The sequence below is a fragment of the Aphelocoma coerulescens genome, chromosome 13 (assembly GCF_041296385.1).
Source record: "Aphelocoma coerulescens isolate FSJ_1873_10779 chromosome 13, UR_Acoe_1.0, whole genome shotgun sequence".
Taxonomy (NCBI): domain Eukaryota; kingdom Metazoa; phylum Chordata; class Aves; order Passeriformes; family Corvidae; genus Aphelocoma; species Aphelocoma coerulescens.
The window spans coordinates 10,897,577-10,919,926 of NC_091027.1; the positions used below are offsets into that span (position 1 = coordinate 10,897,577).

General features: G+C 41.8%; 1 protein-coding gene across 3 annotated transcripts in view; it reads right to left on the reverse strand.

Annotated features, from left to right (window-relative positions):
• FNIP1 (folliculin interacting protein 1) overlaps positions 1–22,350 on the reverse strand; it is a 65,177-nt gene that overhangs the window by 34,524 nt on the left and 8,303 nt on the right. For 2 of the 3 annotated variants that reach the window (XM_069028721.1, XM_069028719.1), the window contains exon 2: positions 3,109–3,235. In XM_069028721.1, the coding sequence (XP_068884822.1) occupies positions 3,109–3,235 (127 nt within the window). Of the gene's footprint in view, positions 1–3,108; positions 3,236–9,857; positions 10,507–22,350 lie in introns of those variants that run through there. The other variant, XM_069028720.1, reaches the window with a different exon arrangement.

Here is a 22,350-nt window from a genome sequence, read left to right on the forward strand (position 1 = left end):
ATTCAATGTGCAAATGCCTGTTTTGATGCATTTGCTCATGACCTAGTGCCACAGGGTTGGAAGGGGCAGCCACTCTCTTCTGGGATACCCCAGCAGAACTTAGACACACAGTTTTCTGATGCTTGGGAGGCAGCACCCTTTCCCCTCTGCTTCCAGAGCCCAGCAGATCAGTAGCCCATCCCCTGGAAATCTGGGGAAGGACCTCTCCTGCTTAGCACCAAAAAAGGTATAGGACTCCCAAAGGGGATCTCTCTGCCTCCCACATGCAAAGTGCCCACAGCTGCCTGACGCGGATCTCCACCTGGCACAGCCTTGGGCCAACATTCCCAGTGTTGGGAATAGCAGCCAGCCCTCTGAGACTGCTGCTCAGCTTCCCTCGCCAAGTTTAACTCTAGCAAGACCAGGGAAATCATGACTTCTCCGGAGCAATTAAAATATTGTAATGGTCATTCTGCAAACTCCTGACTGCCTTCAGTGTCCCACTGTGCAAAACCCTCCCCAAATTCTTCTCCTTAATATTTATCTTTACTGAAGGCATGAAGAGGCTGACTTAATGTCCAATGAAAATACAAGGTGCTTATTTGTGTTATAGCCACATTTCCCTCGCGGATAAGATGAATCTACTAATGCTTTAACAATTAGAGCCCAGCTCAGTGTGAGCACAAATGCAGCAGTTTCCACTGATCAAAAAGCCAGAGCTTACTGTTTTATTTCTTGAAACATCTGTGTCTGGAAAGGTTTTCTCTGATGCTCCTTAAATTTTATGACCATACCTTCCCTTACAGAATTCAAATGCCTGAGCCATGTTCAACCTCGGCCCACCACACAGATCTTTTGACATATGTAGAGGTTATATATATGAAACAGACCAAAACACATCTCACCTTGCTGCAGGCATACAACTTTTAAATTATAATTGCTTTCATGTCTCATAAACAACAGAAAATGGGAACTGAAGAGCACAGCACCATAAAGCAAAGTGAAACCCCCTTGATCCTCCATGTTAGACTGATTTGACTTGAACCAGAACAGTCTGGCCACTGCCAGGCCCTCTTGCAGATCTCTCCCCGGTGTTATTTGTAGATCCAGAGGTATAAGTCACGTCAGAAAATGAGGGGTGAGGGGGAAGAGATGCAGAAAGCCTTGCTTTTTGTGGGGTGCTGAACAGATACCCTTTCAGAAGAGAGAGTGCCCAGCCCACACATGGCTGACTGCAAAAGGGCAAGAGTGCCTTGGAATGTGCTTAGAGCCAAGATCTGGCTTTGTATAGGCAGGGTGTGTTTTTGCTAATGAAAATCATGATAAAGAGCGAGAGAAATGAACAATGCAATTCCTTGAAAATGGCCAGTATGTCCTGCTAACTGCACAAGCCCATACTAAGCTCACAGCAAGCCAAGATGAGGACTCTCCTGCACGTTTTTACCTGCAAACTTTTGTTTTACGAGAAAAGTTCTGCCTGACATGACATTATCTGAATGCTGCAGAAGGCAGGTACATGGCAAGGCAAATGTTTCAATATATCCTCTTCCGAAGAATACTAATACTATGAAAAACAAATGTATCGACCTCCTAGAGATGACTTCTGGGTATTTCAAATGTCCTGGAAACAATTTTCCTCCACTAGTCTCATGTGGAGATGGTGACTACAGCTGTTTCCCTCCCCCTTAGCAAAGAAAAAGCAGAGATTAATATGGAACCATATCAGCTCCATTATCAGCCATTTATCCTGAGCTGCCACAGTCAACGAGCTTTCTGAAGTAACCCAAACCAGTGAAGTCTGCAAGTTCAGTGTGCAAGTACACATCTATCTGAAAGAGGTTTTAGACTTTCAATAAATTAATTTAAATCTGGCAAGAGGATTTATACTGTAAGTTATCTTCATTAATGAAGTAATACTTTATAATTAATGAAGTAACAGCAATAAGCCAGCAATTCATACCAATAAACCACTTCTAAAGATCTCCTGTCTTTAAAAACCTGTTTTCCTGGCAAGAATATCAGGAAGAACATGAACTAACAGAACCATTCTAACAAGTTTAAATTAAAAAGAAAGATGCATTGTTTTTCAACATTAGTGAAACTCACTTTATTTCACAATTCTCTATAAAAACTAGGAAATAGGGATCTTGATTCATGGCTATAAAAGTACTGGAGTAAGCAATGGAGAAGCCCAGAATTTTGTGCCTGGTAAGACGCAGACTCCAGAGGTTTGGATATTAGACACAGCACTTGAGACCAGGGTTAGGAGCATCAGGCTGGCAACAGGCTGGAAGTGTTTGGAAAGCTAGATGAAAAATCTTCTGGCTGTATTCCAATGCTCAACAGGAAAACCAGGGCTTGGGGGTAATGTGTTATTTTGTGTACTCCTGCTTACAGAAAGACCTCCATAAGTCCTACAGGTAAAAGCAGCTGGAATCATTAATTTCAATTCACACCACGCTTTCTGCTTGCAGGGCTTTAAATGGTTTGTGACTGCTTTTAAAAATGGTGAAAAGAAAGTTCAAAGCAGCAAAGTAAGTTGTCCAGCCTCATACCACCACTTTCAGCAGCACTGTGGCCAGAAATTAATCTTCTGGCCAGAGCCCTTAGAAGGAAGTATCCTCATCTGACCGCATCCATTACAGTTTCAATTACCAGATTACCATGCGAATCATGACAAAAGGAAAAACAAGAGTTTCCAAGTAACTTTCTGTTAAAAAACTGTCAACAAAGCATACAAACAACAATTGGCAAAAGCTAAGCAAATAGGACATGAGGACAGGGGACCTTCTGATTATGAATGCAGACCCCACCATGGCACAAAACCAGATCAATACACCCCAGTTTACACCCTGCTTCAACCAACAGCATTGCCTGCTGCAGCCCCAGGAAGGAATCCCTCTCACTGAAAGAGCAGAAAATAGATAAATCCCAGAATAAAGAGATCATTATAGTATTTAAAGCTGGTAAGAGTGAGACCACTGAAGCCTGAATAATTTGCAATTTAACAGGCATTTAAATATAGCCAACATTTAAATGTCAATCTGATAAAAGAGAACATGTGTAATTTATCAGTTTGGCCATTTGAAAAAATACAACTATAAACATGTAAATTAGCAAAATACTCACCGACACTGAAACATCCTCTATTTTTCTTTTAGCACTGGAATCAAATAAGACATTCCGTCCTCTTCTTTCACAGTCCTGATACACAATCAGTCGGATCTGACTTGGGTCAAACTCCGGCAAAGGCCAGCTTTAATTAAAAAAGAAAAGAGCAGAAGGATCAATTACCACAACTCTTTATTACACTGTTCTTTGTACATTATCTGTATATACAACATGATTAAAACAGAGTCAAGCAAATTCAATCCCATTTCATCAAATCCTTTGATCCTGTAGCCAGAACTACGCCCTTTGTTTTCTTTTCTTTCCCCTACATGTGCCAAATTACACTGTCATAAACTGCACCAATCCTCTACAACTGCACAAAACGATGTGTGCAGCATTAATAGATCTTGTGCTCTGTGTCTTGTGATATGTTTTCTTCAAGTTCCAACTATTTAAAATCAACATCATAGAACTCAGCTTTTGTGTTTAAAGATACAAAGAAACCCCAAGATGAATAATCACAGTGGTTTGGGAGAACCACCCGGTTGTCTCCACATAAGCCACTGTGACTCAAGGGCATGGTCAGCAAACCACACACAACAGGCCTAACACACCTATTCCCAAACTGGTTTCCGAGGGAAGGAGCTTTCCTGAAGCCTCAGCCTTACCCTTAATGCCACTACTCCAGAGGAGCTCTCAAAGGGAGAACTTGCAGGCACCAGGCTTGGAAACCATTCCATAATCTTGCCTTTAAGGGTGTTTTGTAGCCACCATCTCAAATTTCCATTGTAAAAAGCCAGCCATCACTTTAAAGCACAGCAAGCATTGTCATCCATTGGCCTGGGAATCCATTTGCACTGATACCATCTCAATTCTTGGAAGATAGGAAACAAGACACCTGCTGTATCCATGAAACCACCAGGAACTATCTTTCAGCTAGTTTACAAGCCATTTCCTAGATCAAGTGAAATTCTGTCTTCCTTACCCTTGGCTTTTAGGCAAGCAGTGTTAGCATGAACCCCAAGAAGCCAGAAACAAGGCACTGGAACTTTCCAGCCATTAATGAAGGATAGAGATTCCCAATTTGCAAGAAGTTGTACACGTATGTCATCAAAAAGACACCCATAACGTGGCTTAAAGTAAACCTGGCACGTTAGACTCCAAGACAACAGTAAATTTTCCTCTCCTCTAACTCAGCACCCAAAGGGCTTCTTGCTCTGCACCCATGCTTTATGTGACCAATACACTAATGATCGTGACTCAACAAGTCCTGTAACAGCGGAAAATCCATTTGATCACCAAAGTCATCATCACCTATCAGAAGTTTTTAAGGCTGCCCAGGTACACAGGTTTTACAGGTAGTGTAGTCCCAATGAGGTGAAACTAAGCATCAAGGCATACAGTTACACACTCTCCTGAGACGAAATCTATTTCCTAATCTGCCCATCCCTACCATTTAGCAACAGGAGAGAAAAAAAGAAGCTGCAGAGAAGATGGTGTGTAACAAATGTCCTAATCGACTTACTACAAGAAAGAAAACCTTGAGCAACTTGAGCTGAAATAACTTCATGTCTAGATTTGGCGGCAAAGAGCCACACACCCTCCCATTTGGGCACCTAAAGCCAAGTGTTACTCACAGACCGAAATGCCCCCACAAAGTGCAGACACCAAACTGAGCAAATTCTGTAACACCAAAACTCAAGCACAGTGACAAACTCAGAGCCAAGCTTACACTTACTGGAGGCTCTCCTAATTAACTCCATCTTGCATTTCAGAAAATGTAAAAAACCAAAATCCTTAGTTTGACACATGCCTGGGGTGTTACCAACTAAGAGGCACAAAGGCACGAGAGCTGGGGATGGCAACTGGCAAGAGCATGACTGTGACTAGAAATGAGGAGAAGCACTGGATAAACTGGCTTCCTAGAGGAACAGTCTCCATATATTTAAGTGAAACCAGTGGAAGTCCAGAAACAAACATTTTTTCCAGATAGGCCACGGTGGCTCCTATAAAGAAACTGTGTGACAATAACAATTAATTGCTTGTCAAAAGGGTGCTATTGCTTGTTCCACCCTTGCAACATGTTTGAATTTCCTTCACACTCAGACAAAAGCATGTCTTCCATTACCTAGTACTTTTGATATTTGACTTTGAAATGACTGGCAAAGAAGGCAGTAGCTGTTCCAGATCTTAGGAAAGTCTACTTATAAAAAGCTCCAAGAGCAGATTACACACTAAGAGGAGAGAAAGCTAAATATAAAACTCTTGCTGTATTCAGAAACATATTTGATCAAGGTAACAAGAGCTTGTTTACTTCTCAGCTTCTTCACATGACATTTTAACTTTCTCTAGACAAGCATTTAGTAGCTATTATCCATCATAATTTGTGATAATTCCAAAGAAGCGCTATCTTTGTTACATAATAGCATCCTTAAGCACATTTCAGCCTTGCAAAAACATTCCCTGGCAAGAGCGGGCCACTTCCCAAACCAGAAGAGCCTTTCAGAGAGCTGGGGGAAAGTTCATTCAGACAGACAGTAAACAGAGGCAGCCTGGCACCTCCAACTCACCCCCACCAGCGAGGGGGAAGCGGGACACAGAGCTTTGCTTTTGTTGTTAGCAGATTTAAAATACCGTTAAGCTTGATGTCTGAATAGATTATCCCCAGAAACGTAAAATTCCTGCATGCAAGAGGCATTCTCAAAACAAATATAACAGGGCAGCACTCCAGAGCTCCTCTTCAGGCAGATGAAAACTGACCTAGATCTTCTGAATATCATTAGTTCTGTTTATAAATGGAAACTAACTTTGACATTTAATTGATGTTTTCTTGAGATTCCTACAGGAAAACCAGGAGATGTAGGTAGAATCAAATGTTCTAGCAGGGTTAATTAAAGGTGTGTCTCCATCTCCCTGGAAATGCTCTGCTCTGGAAATGACAGTTTCTTAATGAGGACTTTTTCCTGAATGACCTATCTGCCACTCTTTGATCTTTCCTTGAAACTGATTAGATTTAAACAAAAACCCCAAAATTAAGCCAGGGCAAAAAAAAACCCATAAAAATAGCCACAAAGAAAACCCCAAATACCTTTCACCAATGGAAGTATTTGTGACTTTGCTAGACAGTGCTGTGAGTTCAGGCATAGAGCAAGAGAAAAACTGGCGATAAATGCCTTCTGAGCAGGACACTGCTCCTGTGGAGATCTCCACTACACAAGTGGCGATTCCTCGAGAATGAGATGTTCAAAAATACATATATGGGGTAGAAATCCGTTGATGTGTAATTGCTGTATGGGATGTTTCAGAAACAAAACCCAACTCTCACACCATGACAGACTGCTTGAGGTTGGAAGGGTCTTCTAGAGGGCATCTGAACCAATGCTCCTGCACAGACACTCATGCAAGTACAGAGTGCAAAAGAAAAGGAATTACTTGGGAGAGAAAGGGAAAATTTCATGCGATTAATTATGGAATTATTAGAAACTTAGAATTATTAGCAACAACGAGATCAAGATCTGAAAAATGGTATTTTAATGCATATTCACACTTAAGCCCTACTGTTGTTCAGCTCTTCTCTTTTTTCATCCTTTTTGCTTTCCTGCCTTTTTTACCTTCAATCACTAGGAATATTACCTATAGCTTACATTTACAAATCCATTACGTGCTTTCTGACACTTCTACTACAGAGATTCATAGCAATCCAGAATTCCAGCTGCTCTCCAAGGATGAATTTTCTTGTGCATTCAATTCCTGGAGTTTATTACCACCATCAACATTTCTCAGCAAGAACTGAATGGCTATAAATTGGTATTATTTCACTCTGTGCAAGTTTTAATAGATGACACAACAGACAGAGGAAATCCTTCATTACCACTCCAACAATGAAAATACAGGATTTCCCCCTATAATTGATTCCAAGTACATTCCTTCCTTCTCATTCCCACCTAGAACATGAAACAACACTTCTTCATTACATTAAAGGTTTAGCTTAATATTATCTTCCCTCCTGAGAAAATAGAAGTCTGGCTGAGACTTTACTTTTAAAACTGTTTCATATTAACATGGCTTAGATAGTATCTAAAAACAGATACTTTAGAAATCTTAAAGAAAAGCAATTGAAGCAAAATGATCAAGATATTAAGCAGGTAGGAACTGTAAAAGAGTTTTCTAAGAAGTAAATTTGCTCAAAACCAGAATAGGACTAAACACATAAAAAGTAAGTTGAAACTATCAGTCAAACTATTGTTTTCCTACATCATGTTACCCATAGTTATAAAAATTGCCTGGTGATGAATCACTTGGAACTATTTTTAAATGCATCTACGCAAATGATATTTATAGTTTATGCCAGCTTATCTGTTCTGCGTGGTTTTCATGTTAGCACCTTTTTAAAGGGTGACAGGAACAGCCCAGCAGAGCAGACAGGTCCACCTTACCCCATGCTCCCCTCGCAGGCTCTGGCGGAAGGAAACATCCTCACTCTCCTGCTAGACAAGCATCAGAACAGAGGCACAGGGATTCCAGGGCCTATCTCCAGTGCCTGCAGATGATTCTCCAGGTACTACCCTTGTTGCAGTGGTGCTTAGACCTAGCCAGCTTCTACACAAGCCTTTGACAGAGGCTGCATCTGTTATGAAGAGTTGACATTGTAAATACGAGACCGTTCCACTGAGTGCACTGGGATTTCAGATTATCTCCACATTCTATAAAGATGTACATCCACATCAAAGCACACTCTCCTGTACCTATACAGCCCAGAATTTAGGATCCTGCAGTTGGTTTGCTACAGGGAAGGGTGATCAAGTCCAGAAGGAAAATGGTCCTTGCCTAGTCCAACCATCCTATCATACTCCTCTCAGCCCTGAGATGCCTTTTCCAACCAGGAATTCCCTTCTCCTGCCCAAACGCCTCTGCAGACTTCTAGTATCTGTTACCAGATTTTTTTTTACTTTTGGCTTTGAGAAGATAAAACAAAAGTTGAGTATATAGGATTAATGGGGAGGGTCTTGTACATACTTTAATACCTTCTGACTGCATTTCAGTAATTCACTTATTATTTGACCGTTATTGCACAAAAACAGCTGTACAGACCATTCTAAAAGATCACAACTAATTTGGAAGCAATGAAAACAGAACTATAATGCATCTTAACGATGCTTGCAGCTTTGGAAGACCATCTTCTTTTAGAGGCATGGGCAGCTTATTTATTTTTTTAACAATAGTACCTGAAACACAAAAGAAGTTTCTCAGGATTCACATGACAAGGATGGTCCAGGCTGCATGGCTGATTTGCGAAGCTGGCATTTTAAGAGAGAGATTCCGTTTAAGTGCTGGTGACACAACCATAAGGCTGCAAGGAGGAAGAAAATTCTCTACAGTAGAGAAACCACAGGGCCTATACTTAGGAAAAATTTTTGCAAGATAATTGTCTTTACAAGACCTGAGGTCATGTCAGGGCTATGCAACTGTGGTGGTGAGCACTTGCTGATTCTGCACAGAAAACCAGTGTCTGTGCCTCAGCCAGGGCAGGGAGGGAGCCCACAAGGGTGGATTGCGAAGAAGCTCACCCAGTGCCCCAAGTGACTGCCCTCTGCCATGGTGACCTCAGCTGGGGTTTCACAGAAGTCACAGGACCTGGGTTCTGGGTAGTGTGGAAGAATAGACAGATGGTGGACCATCTCAGGGACAACCACCCTTGACTGCCTGTAGTGGTGACATGTTTCAGGTTTATCCCATGGAAATAATGTTTCTTTAAAATACAAAATCAAATCCAAGCCCCTGCTTTTCATCTCTTGAAAGAGGGTGACATGTCCACAGGCACTGCAGCACTGTGGAGGTCAGCTCCTCGCTCCATCTCTAAATCTGTCTCATTCATTTACCAGCTTAGCAATCCTCACCTGGAATAGCTGCACTTCTTGAGCTCCAGGAAAATTGTGCTGCTTATACTAAGTACATATTGTATACCAGGAACAAAGTGCGTCAGCCAGGTATTTCAAAGGTATAACAAACTTGGACCTGAACTTCAACTGGCTGGCAAGCTCCTTGGCTCTGTCCAATTCTTTATCTGTATACGAAGCTGACTTTAGTTTGTTTTCATTTTTTTCTCCCTTCTACCAAGTCACTTGACTCTCATTAAGATACATAATTTATAAAGTCTAACATGAGACAGATGCTTTTCCACAAGCAAAAAGACATAATATTTACAGGTTAGGTGCAGCCTAGCAAACACATTAATCATAATCTGGAGTGTTATACATTGGTAGGAAGGTTTTGTTAAAGATGTGTAGTATGTTGAATAACTTTGCAATTCACACACCTTCAGAATTTACAATCACTATTAGTAATTTCATAAAATATTTTTGGGACTACTTCACTTACGTAATTTCAAAAACTACCTGGTCAGGTTTTAGCTGATTTAGGTACACATATGCATGCAAATATTTGCACATACACATACAAGTTTCATGCTTTTTTTGAAATATGTTTTAATTAAAACCACACACAAACAAGACACAGCTCCTTTCAGTTAAATTCACTAGCACTGAACAAAATTACATTATTCAAGCAGACTGCACTTTGCTTTGCAAAGTTACAAGATAGAATCAATTCAGGCAAAAAAAAATTGCTCCATTTAGCATAAAATTATAGTAAGAATAATAAGTATCTAGAAGATGTCACATCTCTGGAAAAGAAGTATTTTCATCACAGGGAAAATATTAAACTTTCAAATAATTAAAATAATCTCAAGAACTGTGCAGTGACCGTACCTGGGAAGCATCTTTGTCCCCCGAGCAGTTCCACTTTTCAAAATCCCTATAAACTCCTGTTGTGCCTGATTGCCAACTCAGGTTAATAATAGCAATGAGCCATATTCATCCAAAACCACAAGACTGTCAGGTGACATATCAAGAGGTCTGAATTTAACTCAAACAAAAGACTCTCCATGCTGCAATGCAAAAGGCTTAATCCTAGCAACAGGAGTACAAAAACCACCTTAAGGACAGCAGTGTCGGGGTTTGCACCAGGCTGCGTTCGCGCTGCTCTGGAGTTTCATAATCCAAAACCTGCCCCACAATTCTGCACAGCCCGGGATTTCTGCTCGAGGAAAGAGCGCCCGTCTTCCTCGCTCCTTTATCTCTTGCAGGGTTTGCTGCGGAGAAGATCAGTGTAATTTACGGGGAAGCCAAGCGATGGCTGGCAGCGCCAGCCCGGACCTGTCAGTGCCATCCATCCTCCTGTCCGCCACCGCGCTCCCGGCTCAGTCTCATGACCCGAGTGCCCGGGCACCCGCGGCCGCCGTCCGGCACCTCCGAGCCGCGGCCGCCGGGAATTCAGCCCGCTCGGCGAGGAAGGGGGAAGCGAAGCACGGCAGTCTCCTTCCAGCCGGCACCCCCAGCCCTCACATTCCTGGGAGCGGCGGGATGCTGTCGGCGGAGCCCGGGCGCGCGGGTGGCCGAGCCCGCGCTGACAGCCATCATGTGACACAGCTGTCACCGCGGGCCACCTGCGGCCGCCAGCGCCGGCGACACCCCGCGCTCCAGCCCTCCCTCACACAGCGGCTTTGGAGCGCTCCCCCAGGCAGGGGCTCGGCGGGGAAGGGGAACGAGGAGCCCCCGGCCGTCCCCGCTCGCTCTGCGGCGCGACTCCCACACCCCGCCCGGTCCCTCTCCCCCTCCCCTGTACGAACAAAGAGCGCACTGTGTGCTCGGCGAGGGCTCATTAATATTACACGGGAAGAAGCGGGGATATGCAAGACAATTGGATGGCTGTGGACGGGAAAAACATTGAATACGCAAAATAATGCCCCCCAAAGAAAAGCCGAGCAACCCGGGTGGCTGTAAACAAGGTTTCCTGGTTGTGTTCTGGCGGTAACCCGGGTCATGCTAGGAAGGATACCCACATATCACAACAGCAAAGAGCCTTTTAACAAACATTAAATAGCAAAGAACTATTTAACAAACTTTTATCTCTAAACTGTGGGGGAGAAATGAGACAGATGGACAGGGAAGTGAAGAAGGAACTTGGCATTCAAAAATGCAATGCACATTAAAAGCCATCTAGTCTTGTCACAGACATAGGTGGGGCACTCATACTATTAATTCTGTATGATCTTTGGATAAAACTCAAGTAATACCTGAAGGCAGAAGGCTGCAGCATCATAGTTCCTACTTTTTTCCAGTGTCTGAAAACCTACAGGTTTTTCCAATATTTTAAATACATAAGCATCAAAAATAGATTTATCATCAGGATCTCCTGTTCCACTGCATCCCCAACTCTACCGATGGTTCCCCTGTATCACAGAGTGGGTGAGCTGATGTTCCTGTTCATGAGCTTTGGTCTCAAGACCATACAATCCCAAGAGGTCAGATGTTGCTTGTCCTCCAGAATGGATTCCAAAGCAGAACACCAAGCTCCCTGTTCTGCTACACATCTCCTGGATTAAGTTCAGAGAGAAACCCTTAATCTCTTGACACCACAACCGTTTTGTTGCTGTTTTATAGGAAGGTAATGTTTTTATGTTAGGTGCTGGACAAGTGTTTTGACACAAAAGCAGCAAAACTAAAGAGAGATAAAACCAATATCTTTTGTTACCATGCCTTACAGGAAGTTTCTCATTTAGAAATGAAGTATTGAGGCCCTGATGCCACAAACACATACATTACAGACCTGGCTTTTCATACATGACTAGTGCCAGGGAATTCAATGGAATTACTTACATGAGCAAAATTGCGCATGTGCTTGTTACAGCACCCATGCCTTAAGCCCAAATCTTGCCTTTAAAGCTTAAAATGCAAAGCTTTTGGAGATAAAAGTAGTAACATCTGACCACTCCTACCTACCTTCTAGGTCTATGAAAGGAATGTGCAGTGCACAGTAACTTCCTTTACCTGTGTGGCAAAGGCACCACTCTCCAAAGGTTACTGATGTCAAAAGTGACCTTTCTTCTTAGACATGCAATGCTGACAAGTGCCATGTATTACGTAAACATTTATTTACAGGAATAACATCTAAGGTTTCCATTTTACCTCAGGGTAACCTGATGCATATTAAAAGACAAGTGCTTTGAAAGCTGACCCAGCCTCCATCCAAAAACTGACCAGGAAAAATATTGGAAGGAATTTCTCTGCAAATAGAGACAGACTCACATTGTACAGAGAGGAAACAGTGCTTTAGCCAGATCAGTGAATATTTTTTTCTTGAGGAAGGACTTCAGATATTCAACGTTTATTTATACACACTGTCACCACTCCCATATCCAAGAATATACTGGACCATCTTTAACATGAGATATGCAACATCATCTTCTCTAGGTGTATATCCCGGCCTCTCTTTGAAAGGGTGAAGGCTTTCCTTTTTTTTAAGTGTAAAATTTGAGCTTGAAAAACAAAGCTGGTAATATTACGCTGCTTCAGAAAAACACTTAAATTCAAAAAAATAAAGTGATCAAAATCTCCTGCCATAGCCTATCACCTTCCAGGAAGGTATTTCAGTATCCATGCACATCCACCCAGCTGCAGATGGAAAAGATGTGGGTGATGGTGTTCAACTACATCCAGCAGCCCAGAGCCCAATGGACCGTCTGCAGATCCCCATGCCGAACTGCAGCTGGGGCATGTTCTTAAACACACAGAAGCCAAAACAACCCTCAAAACCAAACAGCACCAAAAAGAATCCCTTTCTTCACTCTATCCAAAGGCATTTCTGAAAACACTTAAAACTACTGCAAAGGCTCATATGCACCTTTTGGATATAAATTATCTGATTTTAAACCAAGCAGACAACAAAGTTTGCTCCAACCGCAGGCTAAAAAGTAATGAAATTACTCATTTTTGGTCTTCACTGCCTTAACAAGTTTTTTCTGTCTTTCTCCTGGAGGAAGGCTTCCCTCACACACATTGTAAATGCACACAACAAAGAGCCAGTAAGTGAGCCAAGAAATGTTTATTGCTTAGTAATGCACAGAGGTAGGAGCTGGAAGCCATACTAGACGAAAAGAGAGAAAACCAATTAGGATTTTATTTGAAATCTGACTAGAAATACTTGGATACCATTTCTCTTCAAAATACTTGCCTTAGTAAGATTACCACTGAGCTAGACTTCTAAAAATGTGCTTTCTGTGCATTTTTGTATCCCTGCAAAAAAAAATTCCTCACTGCTGGAGAGGAAGAGTGGAGATGTTAAAGCATGAACCTTCCGTATACACCTGGAGCACATACACAAACTTGCACACACAAACATAAGCCCAGCCAAAGGTCAGCAAGAGCCAAAACGATGAGAAAGATCATTGAAAACAGCCCTCAGGAGTCTCAAAACCTGGGTCCTCTATTCTTCAAAGGAAACCAGATTGTTAAATGCTGAAAAAATGCTTTTGATATGAGATTAAGAAAGAGAAACAAACCAAATTTATAAACTCTCCATACACAGGGTTCTCACTACCAGCACGAGGTCTCATGACTGGAATCAACTGTCTCTACCGGCATTGTAAAGGAGCATTGGCAACTACAAATCTGCCTATGAGCATTCCTGGAGGGTAGGACATGAAACAATTATCTCTTTTTTAAGAATGTGGAGACCTCAGCAGATTGACTGCCCACTGTTGTAATTTTTCAAGTCATGATAAAAATGCTGAAAATAAAAATAACTATCAAAGTAAAAATCTGATGCATGGTTAGGCTACTGAAACATTGGTGTTCGTTTTGTATCATATTTCCAATTGCAATCTACTATAACACACCGAACAAACCTTCATAATACCAGCTGGTACTGCAAGACAACAGGGCATTTTCCCCCTGCCAAACAGTTATTTTATTGTGCATGCTCGGGTGTGCAGAGCAGACTCTTCTGCTGTAGCTATTAAAAATCAAGTGTAAATAGTTCAGTATTGTGTGCATTTAATAAAAAGTTGGGGAGAAAAACGTTCCAATACAAATTGCTTTTGATGAACATAGTTGAAAATAGCATAGTTGTTGGAAATAAAGACTCTTCTAAAATCACTCAGAATTATGTAATGCAGCAGAGGAGGGTTGTGGGGGGCAGTTTGTGTTTCCTTCTTTATTCTGTGTAGTTCTGGAGAAGTTGTGATAGGTTCAACAATCTTTATATCCACACACAAAACTAACTTGACTAAACAAAATCAAGCTCACAAGCTCAGATTTATCAACTGCAAAGTTTGCTTAGGGAACTAAATGGTGAATTGATGCTTTTTATTTTGGAAATTGTGCATATTAATAGATGAGACAATGAAGAGAAAAGACAAATGAGAGTCAAGGTTGACTGCAAGACCTCTCTTGTCATGAAAATGAAGACACCTTAGAGGGATCACCATAGTTCCACTATTGCTATGAACCATAATGTTAATAATAATAAACCCTTGAAAGATTCCTGATGGAATAAGAGTACTTTGGCTGAATACTCCTAACATTTTCATTTTTTTAATAGACAAATATTGAATTCCCTGTATTTATCTTCAGCTTAGAATGTCTTTATGGCTTTTATTTTCATGTACTTCCCAGAAACCATAAGGACTATGGCAGTTTTATTATTTTTACCCTACTGAAAACTGAGATTTTCAATATATTACTTCAGGAGACATTAAGAGAAAAGCTGCAAGGTACATAACTGAACTGCTGGTGTGCTCTAGGTATGCCTGACACATCAGCTGATTCTTGCACCAAGCAAACACACCTAAATAAGCTTTTTTTTAATCAAACAGATACATCTAAAAATAAATACATTTTGAAAGGCTAAAAGACTAGAATGTAAACAGCTGCTTTTTTCTTTTGTCATGCTTTTTAACCTGCGAGCTGTACCAGGGTGGGTGATGCTGTGCCCAGGGTGCCAGGAGACAGTAGGTCAGGGCATCTGCCCAGACCTCGCTTTTTCCACCCTGAAAGCCCTGGTCTGGCTGCAGGCAGCCAGGATACCTCCATCCTGGAAATGCCACTCCATGGAGCACCCGAAACACTGGTACCTCCAGTGCCAGCACATGACAGCCACGAAACCTCTGATTGCAAACATTGGCACCTGCTGCACAGCCCTTTGCATGACCCGGGAGCCTCCACTGTGTCGAGGTGCAGGGAGACATCTGCTTATGCTGATTAAAACATCCTGTAATACTTGTTTTGTGAGTTTTATGAGGGGAAAAAATATTGCCTTGGTGGTGAAAGTCATCTGGTGCAGGCAAGGCAGCATGGGGCTTGGAGCATTCCTTGGCTGCAGGCCACGGTCCTGTAACTGATTAAGGTTGCTGCACTTGTGACTGAGTGATAATTGAGAGCCCAATAAATCCCCACACAAGTATTTTTCACTCAGAGATGGAAAGCAATTGTTATGGACCCTCAAAATGAGCTGCAAGTGGTAAAATTAGAGCTAATATTAAAAATATAAAGAAAGCCCACAGATCAGTCCCAACTTCCTTGCCCAACGTTCACATTTTCAGTTAAATTTCCAGGAGTGTCAAATGCACCAGGACTATACCTTCAGGCTTTCAGCTAAGTCATCCCCAGCACGAACTCAAATCATTCCCATTCCTCAAGATTTTGTTGAGTACTCCCTGGTCTTCCTTCCCCCTACCCCAGGTCTCATTTATCTGCATAGGCAGCATTGCTTTAGCCAAGGTCTACGTGCTATTCTTTTCCCTCGGGGGGAAAAAAAAAAAAAAAAAAAAAAAAAGGCAAAAAAAGCAGAGCTGCAGCTGTTCAGGGTTCCTTGGAAAAGGAGGAAGACAGATGTAAGTAGTTATCCTCTGAAGATTCACAGGGATCAGTGCCTGAACAGCATTTTGCTCTGTCCCTCATGTGACTGCTTAATTAGGTGTTGATTCACTCAGTCATGAGACACAAGGAAACAGGGCTGCAAGCCCCAACGTCAAAGTAATGCCTGTTCTGCCAGTTTCTGTATTAGCAAAGCACAAAAGGGACATCCAGTTCTGAGAAGCAAAACTTGTGTTTTCTTGCCCATAAACCAATCCATCACATCATTTCAACCTTTCCATATTAAAAAAAAAAAAAAGGTAAAAAAAAGACATATGAATTATTTCAGAGAAAGATGATTGTGAATTCCCTGATTATTCTCGCCTGTAAAAGTCAGGACCAGCACAAGTGTCCAAAGGGTGAGCTCCCTGGCCAGGCTCTGAAGCCCTGAGAGCAGTGTCCCCTTCCATCTGGTAATCCAGGTCCAGGCTGCTTCAGAATATCAGGCTTTCTTCTGGGGTTTGTTTGTTTGCTTTTGGAAAAAGAATACAAGCTATTTTTCTGTGGCTTTATTCCTGTTAAATGAATTTCTTGGCCTCCTTAGTACCAGAAAGCTTTTCTGTTATGGGGTCTGGTTCCCATAGCAACAGGCTTTAAAAATATCAAAGAAATTTCCAGGACATGGTAAAGCAATTTCACAAACTGTGTATAGTAGAAAAAGCTGGTGGACACTTATTTATATGTACTTAGTTCAAACAAGGTCTGATGTAGCGATAATCCCAAAATGCTGCTCTCAGTCCAAATTCTGGGGTTGTAGAGGACTATGGTGAACTTTAGCTTGGCTTGCTATGTTACCAGGTCGTTTACCAAGACAGTCACATAAAATTAATAGATGATGACAATTTTTCCCATGAAGGTGACATTGAAGTTCAGTGTGTCATTGAAATGCATTAAATGCCAAAAGCTTTTTTCCTGAAGAATACGACCCCCTAAACCTTTGATTTTAAATATTGTCTGCTTTTAGTCTCACCCTCCTCATTTGTGTAGATTTTACAACTTATTTAAAACACATGCCTCGTGCTAAGCACGAGAGGGTTCATTGGGAGCAACCAAACTACTTAGACTTACAGCACATGCCTAAGCACAGTTCTGACTCGGTCTTATTGCCCCCATCAGCTTTCACCAAAATCCCATCTCAGTTACACAGGAACAACTGCAAACTAAAGACAAAGGATGATTATACAAACAAGTATAACAAATTCATATCTATGGAATGAAATCCCAGACTGTCCTATCTGTACATGATGCTCATTTACCAACATCCCACAAGTCCCAATGATAGATACTCCCCATGAATCAACAACTGCCTGACACCGGTGTTGGTCACTTGCCATCTAAGCATCCTCCAACACCTTCAAATGTCTGATGTGGCTCAATTCTACAATCTTTCTGCACACAGAGTGGTTACCTGCTGCCATAAGCCCAGAGGACTTTAACCCATTCCTTTAGTTAACCTTCAAAACCACTAACCGTCAAGTTCACTGCATTTCAAGGCTATTGCCAGGCTCCAAACCTGAAACAATTAGGAATGATTCCATAGATCTGCCAAATAACACTAACGAATATCTAGGTGGACTGGATCTATCCTACAGCTGCTTTTCAGGAGAGAAGACTTTTCTGACTTGGCGCCAGCCCATGCACTGAACATCCCTCCCTTACTGGCTCTATGGGTCAAACAGGCCCCTACTTAATTTGCAGAACGGATGAGATCTTGATTTGTGCAGATACTGCAAGGGTCCCAAGACTACTGTGAGGACCCTAGACTGCTCAATTCTCCAAGGCAAGAGTCAGGCTGCTCAAGTGTTTTCCAAATTAAGCATGTAAAGGTGACCTGAAACTATTTCAGGTAGATCTATATAGAGCAGACACTAAAGACATTCCCTGACTTCACTTTTATGCAACTCATAAGGACGTGAGGACAAATAAAAATCAGATGCTTGAACAAGCCACAACTTCATTTAACATTGGAAAAAAAATACAAACTGATGGAATAATGGAGCAGCCTGGCACCTTCAAGCAAATGCACTGAAACTGTGAGGTCCTAAACACTTTGGTTCCCCACAGCAGAATAACGTGTAGAAATGCATTTAGCTATCAGCTAAGACCTGCTCAACCTTTAAACCAAACTTAACACAGTGCTCTACTGAGTTTGCTTCATTGTGCTTTGCTCACTGCCACAAGGAGCTCGGTACCCTCAGGCTCTCTGCCATCCCCTTTGGTTTTCTAAGTCTCACTACAAGCTCACGGTTTTGGGTTTCCAAGAATGGTAGGAATGGAAAATACAATGCAGGACTGGCCATTGCCCAAGCTCTTCAACACAACTATCCATCTAGAGGGATTTTCCACAGCAGAAAAACTGAACTGGTCACGTGTTACTGAGAACCCCACATGACAGATACATGCCAGCTCTGAGCATCAGCTGAACACAGCCCTTACATGCCCCAAAACTTTTCTTACTGCTAAAATCTTTGTCTCTGATAAAGAAACTCCAGGTTCAGCTCAACATGCCCTCCCTGGGTATCAGCACTGAAAAAAACCTCACTCCAAACACACACCTTCCTTATCACGGAACTGAGCTGGAACACACAGTCCAAACCAGCTCTGCCTGGCAGAATCAACAGAATCACTTGATAAAACCTACATTGTTCCACTGGGAGAGGCTTTACTTAATCAAGATATATATGTATATTTAGTGTATGTTCAATAAACCCCTTTTTGCTGGTAGTAATGGAATTGATGTGAACATAATTCCACATACTCCCAACCACCACAGCTTGCCAGCAGATTTCAGTCTGTCCACATGAGCATCCTTGAAATGTGGAACCCGAAGCAGCCTAGGGCTGCAGGTAACCTGCTGTGAACCAGCCACAGCACTACACAAAGCTATTTATTCCACTGCATTAAGAGGAAAGAAAGGCTCACATGCTGGACAGCAATAGCTGTCAATGCCACCAGGACATTTTGGACTGGTTTGTTTTTGTTGGGTCATTTTTTCGTGGTCTTTTTAAAGGAGCTGTTGCCAAAGTAATCACTCCTTTGGCCTTTTGTTTCCCTTTCCCCTTCCCCTTCTCATGCCCATCCCTTGACGTGACACAGCAGTAATCCCAAACAGGATGCACCCCACTGCTTGTGGCAGAAGGAGGAAGGGACAGCACAGCACCAAGGGGAACCCTTCAGAGGGGAGAGGCAGCACTGCAGGCCTCGGACAGGACAACACTAAGAAGAGAACAGAAGAATAGAATGTAAAGCGAGATGGCATTAATTCTCTTCTTCTGTGTGTGAGTGCATGTGTGTAAATCCAAGTTCCCGAAGCAGAGCACAGTGACAATGAGGGAAAACACTACAAGGAACAAAACATCCCAAGCAAAATGAATCACAGAATCACTAAAGTTGGAAAAGTCCTCCAAGATCATCAAGTCCAACCTTTGACCGAATATCACCATGCCCACAAAACCATAAAATCCTGTAAAATGTATGTATGTAATCACAGCATCATACAAGTGCTTCCAACTACACTTGCACATGTACCTTTGTAACCTTCTGTACACAGGGCAACTCCAAAATGCTTGTATTTATACAGCATCTATCAGCCCCCAAAATCGCTAAAATCTTTGCATTATGGTTCTGATCTAAGAAGCAAAGGAGTCTGCCCAGTGTTACATTATAGCAATTTAGGCTTGTCTACACAGTGCACACAGATAATGAATTTACCTGTCTCACAGCTGGGGGAAACACCAAAGTTCTTCTCTTACAGACAACAGCTGAGCAAGGTTTCTGATTTGTGGTATCCTGATTGCTGTGAGGTGAGACAGGTGTTTGCACACTCACAGCCATGATGGCAAATGAAGGCACCTGGGTATATTTTGAAATATACAGATATATGTATTTTGTCTGACACAGACAAATATATACATACATGGGACAGATCTAAGTAAGGTCTTTCCTGCTCTTGTGATCTTTTTTCTTCCAGCATGAATATCCTTTGGCAAAGCTCAAGGCTTTGGCACTGAAAGCCTTCAAACCCCAGTGAGGATGCTGAGGACTTCATAGAACTGGGCTACTTGGTATTTGCCTTAAAAATTAAGTTTCATATGAAAAACAAATTCTTGTCAAACTCCCTCTTCCCTGTATATTTTCTTCTCCTCTGTTTTCTCAATCCATACAGATGAGAACAATTGCCATTACTGAATCTTACATTATCTTGCATGGATTTTTTCTCCAATGTGGGCATAGACTAATGTCACTTCATGAGTGCAATTCAGCTGGTTTGTCCTGCTAGCTACTAATAAAAAAGACCAGTGTTTAAATGAGTATATACTAAATCCAGGTGGGGAAAAACGCAACAAAATCCCAAACCAACAAAACCTGTAATACCTGGTGTCTTGTCTTCTGACCCCAAAGTGAGAAAAAGCCTTACACAACACACAAACATAAGCTACCTAGCAGTTTCTGGGCATTCTTCAATTGAAAACTAAAATCTGATGACACATTTTAAAATAGCTACATACTCAGGCTAACCAAAATTATTCATTTGTTGATAACTGCACAAAAGATAGTATGGAAAAAAAAAAACCTATTAAAAGTAAAATAAATTAGTCTTATTATAAAATGGTATTTTAGCTTATCTGAAAAAAGTTTGATAAATATTTCTTTATGCAAAGAAAAAATTCTGTTATAGTCTCAAAAGAACTTAAAGCTGCTTTGATTTTTTTTTAATTTCCACACATTTTTATTATACCTGTTTTGGAAAGTTCATGATTAGTATCTCTTATATGCTCTTATATGACTAGTAAATATACCCAGTTAAGAAACCACCATGCTCATTTTCACAGCTTCTTAGTACTCCATGCTGTCAGTAGAACAATTTCCTTTTCTACTGAGCAAGTAGAGTAATTTCCAGTAACTCAGAGCAGCTGAAACATTTAAGTACTGAAAAAGCCAACCACCTTTTTCTGTCTGACTATTTAAGTTCTATGTCAGAGTTTGGGCTGCCTTTAAATAGAAACACAGTTAGCATTGTAAGCCAATTCACTGTCCTGACATTTGAGGTATTTCTTTAACTCTGTCTTAAGGGGTAATACTGTTATTTTTCCTGTAGGAACAAGAAAATTCTGGCAGACTTTGTCCCTAACAGCTTCTCAGATGTTCAGACAATGTCATTCAGCTAGAACAAGCTTCTGAGAAGGAGCACACCCTCCCGCCAAGTTCCACAGCCTGTTTCCTGCACACCCAACCACACAGCTTATCATCTGCACCCATTCTTCATTAACACCTGAACTAACACAGTTTTTTGCTACAAATTTCTGGTGTCAAGTTTCATGAAAAGGAGTAAACAAACCATTCAGCCAACTCTCCAAATGGCAAGAACATTTTCTAGGTAAGACTGCACGGGGGTGGCGTGGGGAGAGTGCAAAAATACTCGTCAAGAATCTCATTCATTTCCCATTGAACTCCTCACACGTGATGTGTTACCTTCTGCCCGACTGAAGCCTTCCATAACTACCCACAAACGTGGTAAACTAAGTGCTGAGCACACCGGCTTTGGAGGCCTGATTTTAACTCAGGACATGCATGAAACAAAAGAAATGTGGTTATGTAGCAGACAGTGTGTGCTTTAATACTCATCAGAAAGCAGAATAATTCAGCTGACAGAGGTTTTGATATTCTGGTATTCGCAGTAGTCCAGGACTGACTTTTCTTGAGGCTGTCCCCTGCAACCTATGCAGGGCAAACTATGGAACCACGTGACTACTGTCTTCCTCCAACATGCCCATACTCTGGCTGTCCCCATGGACATGGCCATTTGAAACAGGAATAGATGAGGTGCAGCCAGCTCAGAGCTTCACAGGTACTAAAGTGCAGGAGGCACGCAACAGCACCCACAGCATTTTTACTAGAGAAACTCAGCTCACTCAGACTTCTGTTCTCACAGTCTCCACCAGACACAACTGAAGTCAATCAAAAGGTTTAGAAATTACTAAGGGGAGTGCAAGGCCAAGTACCGCACTCCTTGAGCCACCATTTCCATAGCTCCTGAGGCTAAAATAAAAATAAGGCATATAGCAAAGCAACAGTTCCTCTGAGCAATGCTCAAACCATTTACCTTCTCTCTCTTTGAGTGGAAAATGACACAGGAACTGGGGTGAAGATACTACTCCGGCTCAAACAGGCACACAGCCAGGATCTAAAGTCAGGGCTGAACTGCGTTCAAAGTTTCTTCATTTATCAACTAAAACAGATGGAAGAGAACTGTAATTTGGCTACTGTTTCTTCCCAGCTCTATATCACACAAACTGAAAGAGTAGAAGGTTTCTGGTACTATTACAAATTTTATGTTTTGCTGACATTTTAGCTGGAGCAAGGGAAAAAACATTTGAAAATGCTGAGAGTGAGGCACACACACACCTGGAGGGGCATGAAACACCATTAATGCACAGGGCATGATCAGTGCCCAGAGCAAAGGAAATGTGATTGTTTCTGTGATGTATTTTACTCATTTTAGACCAAA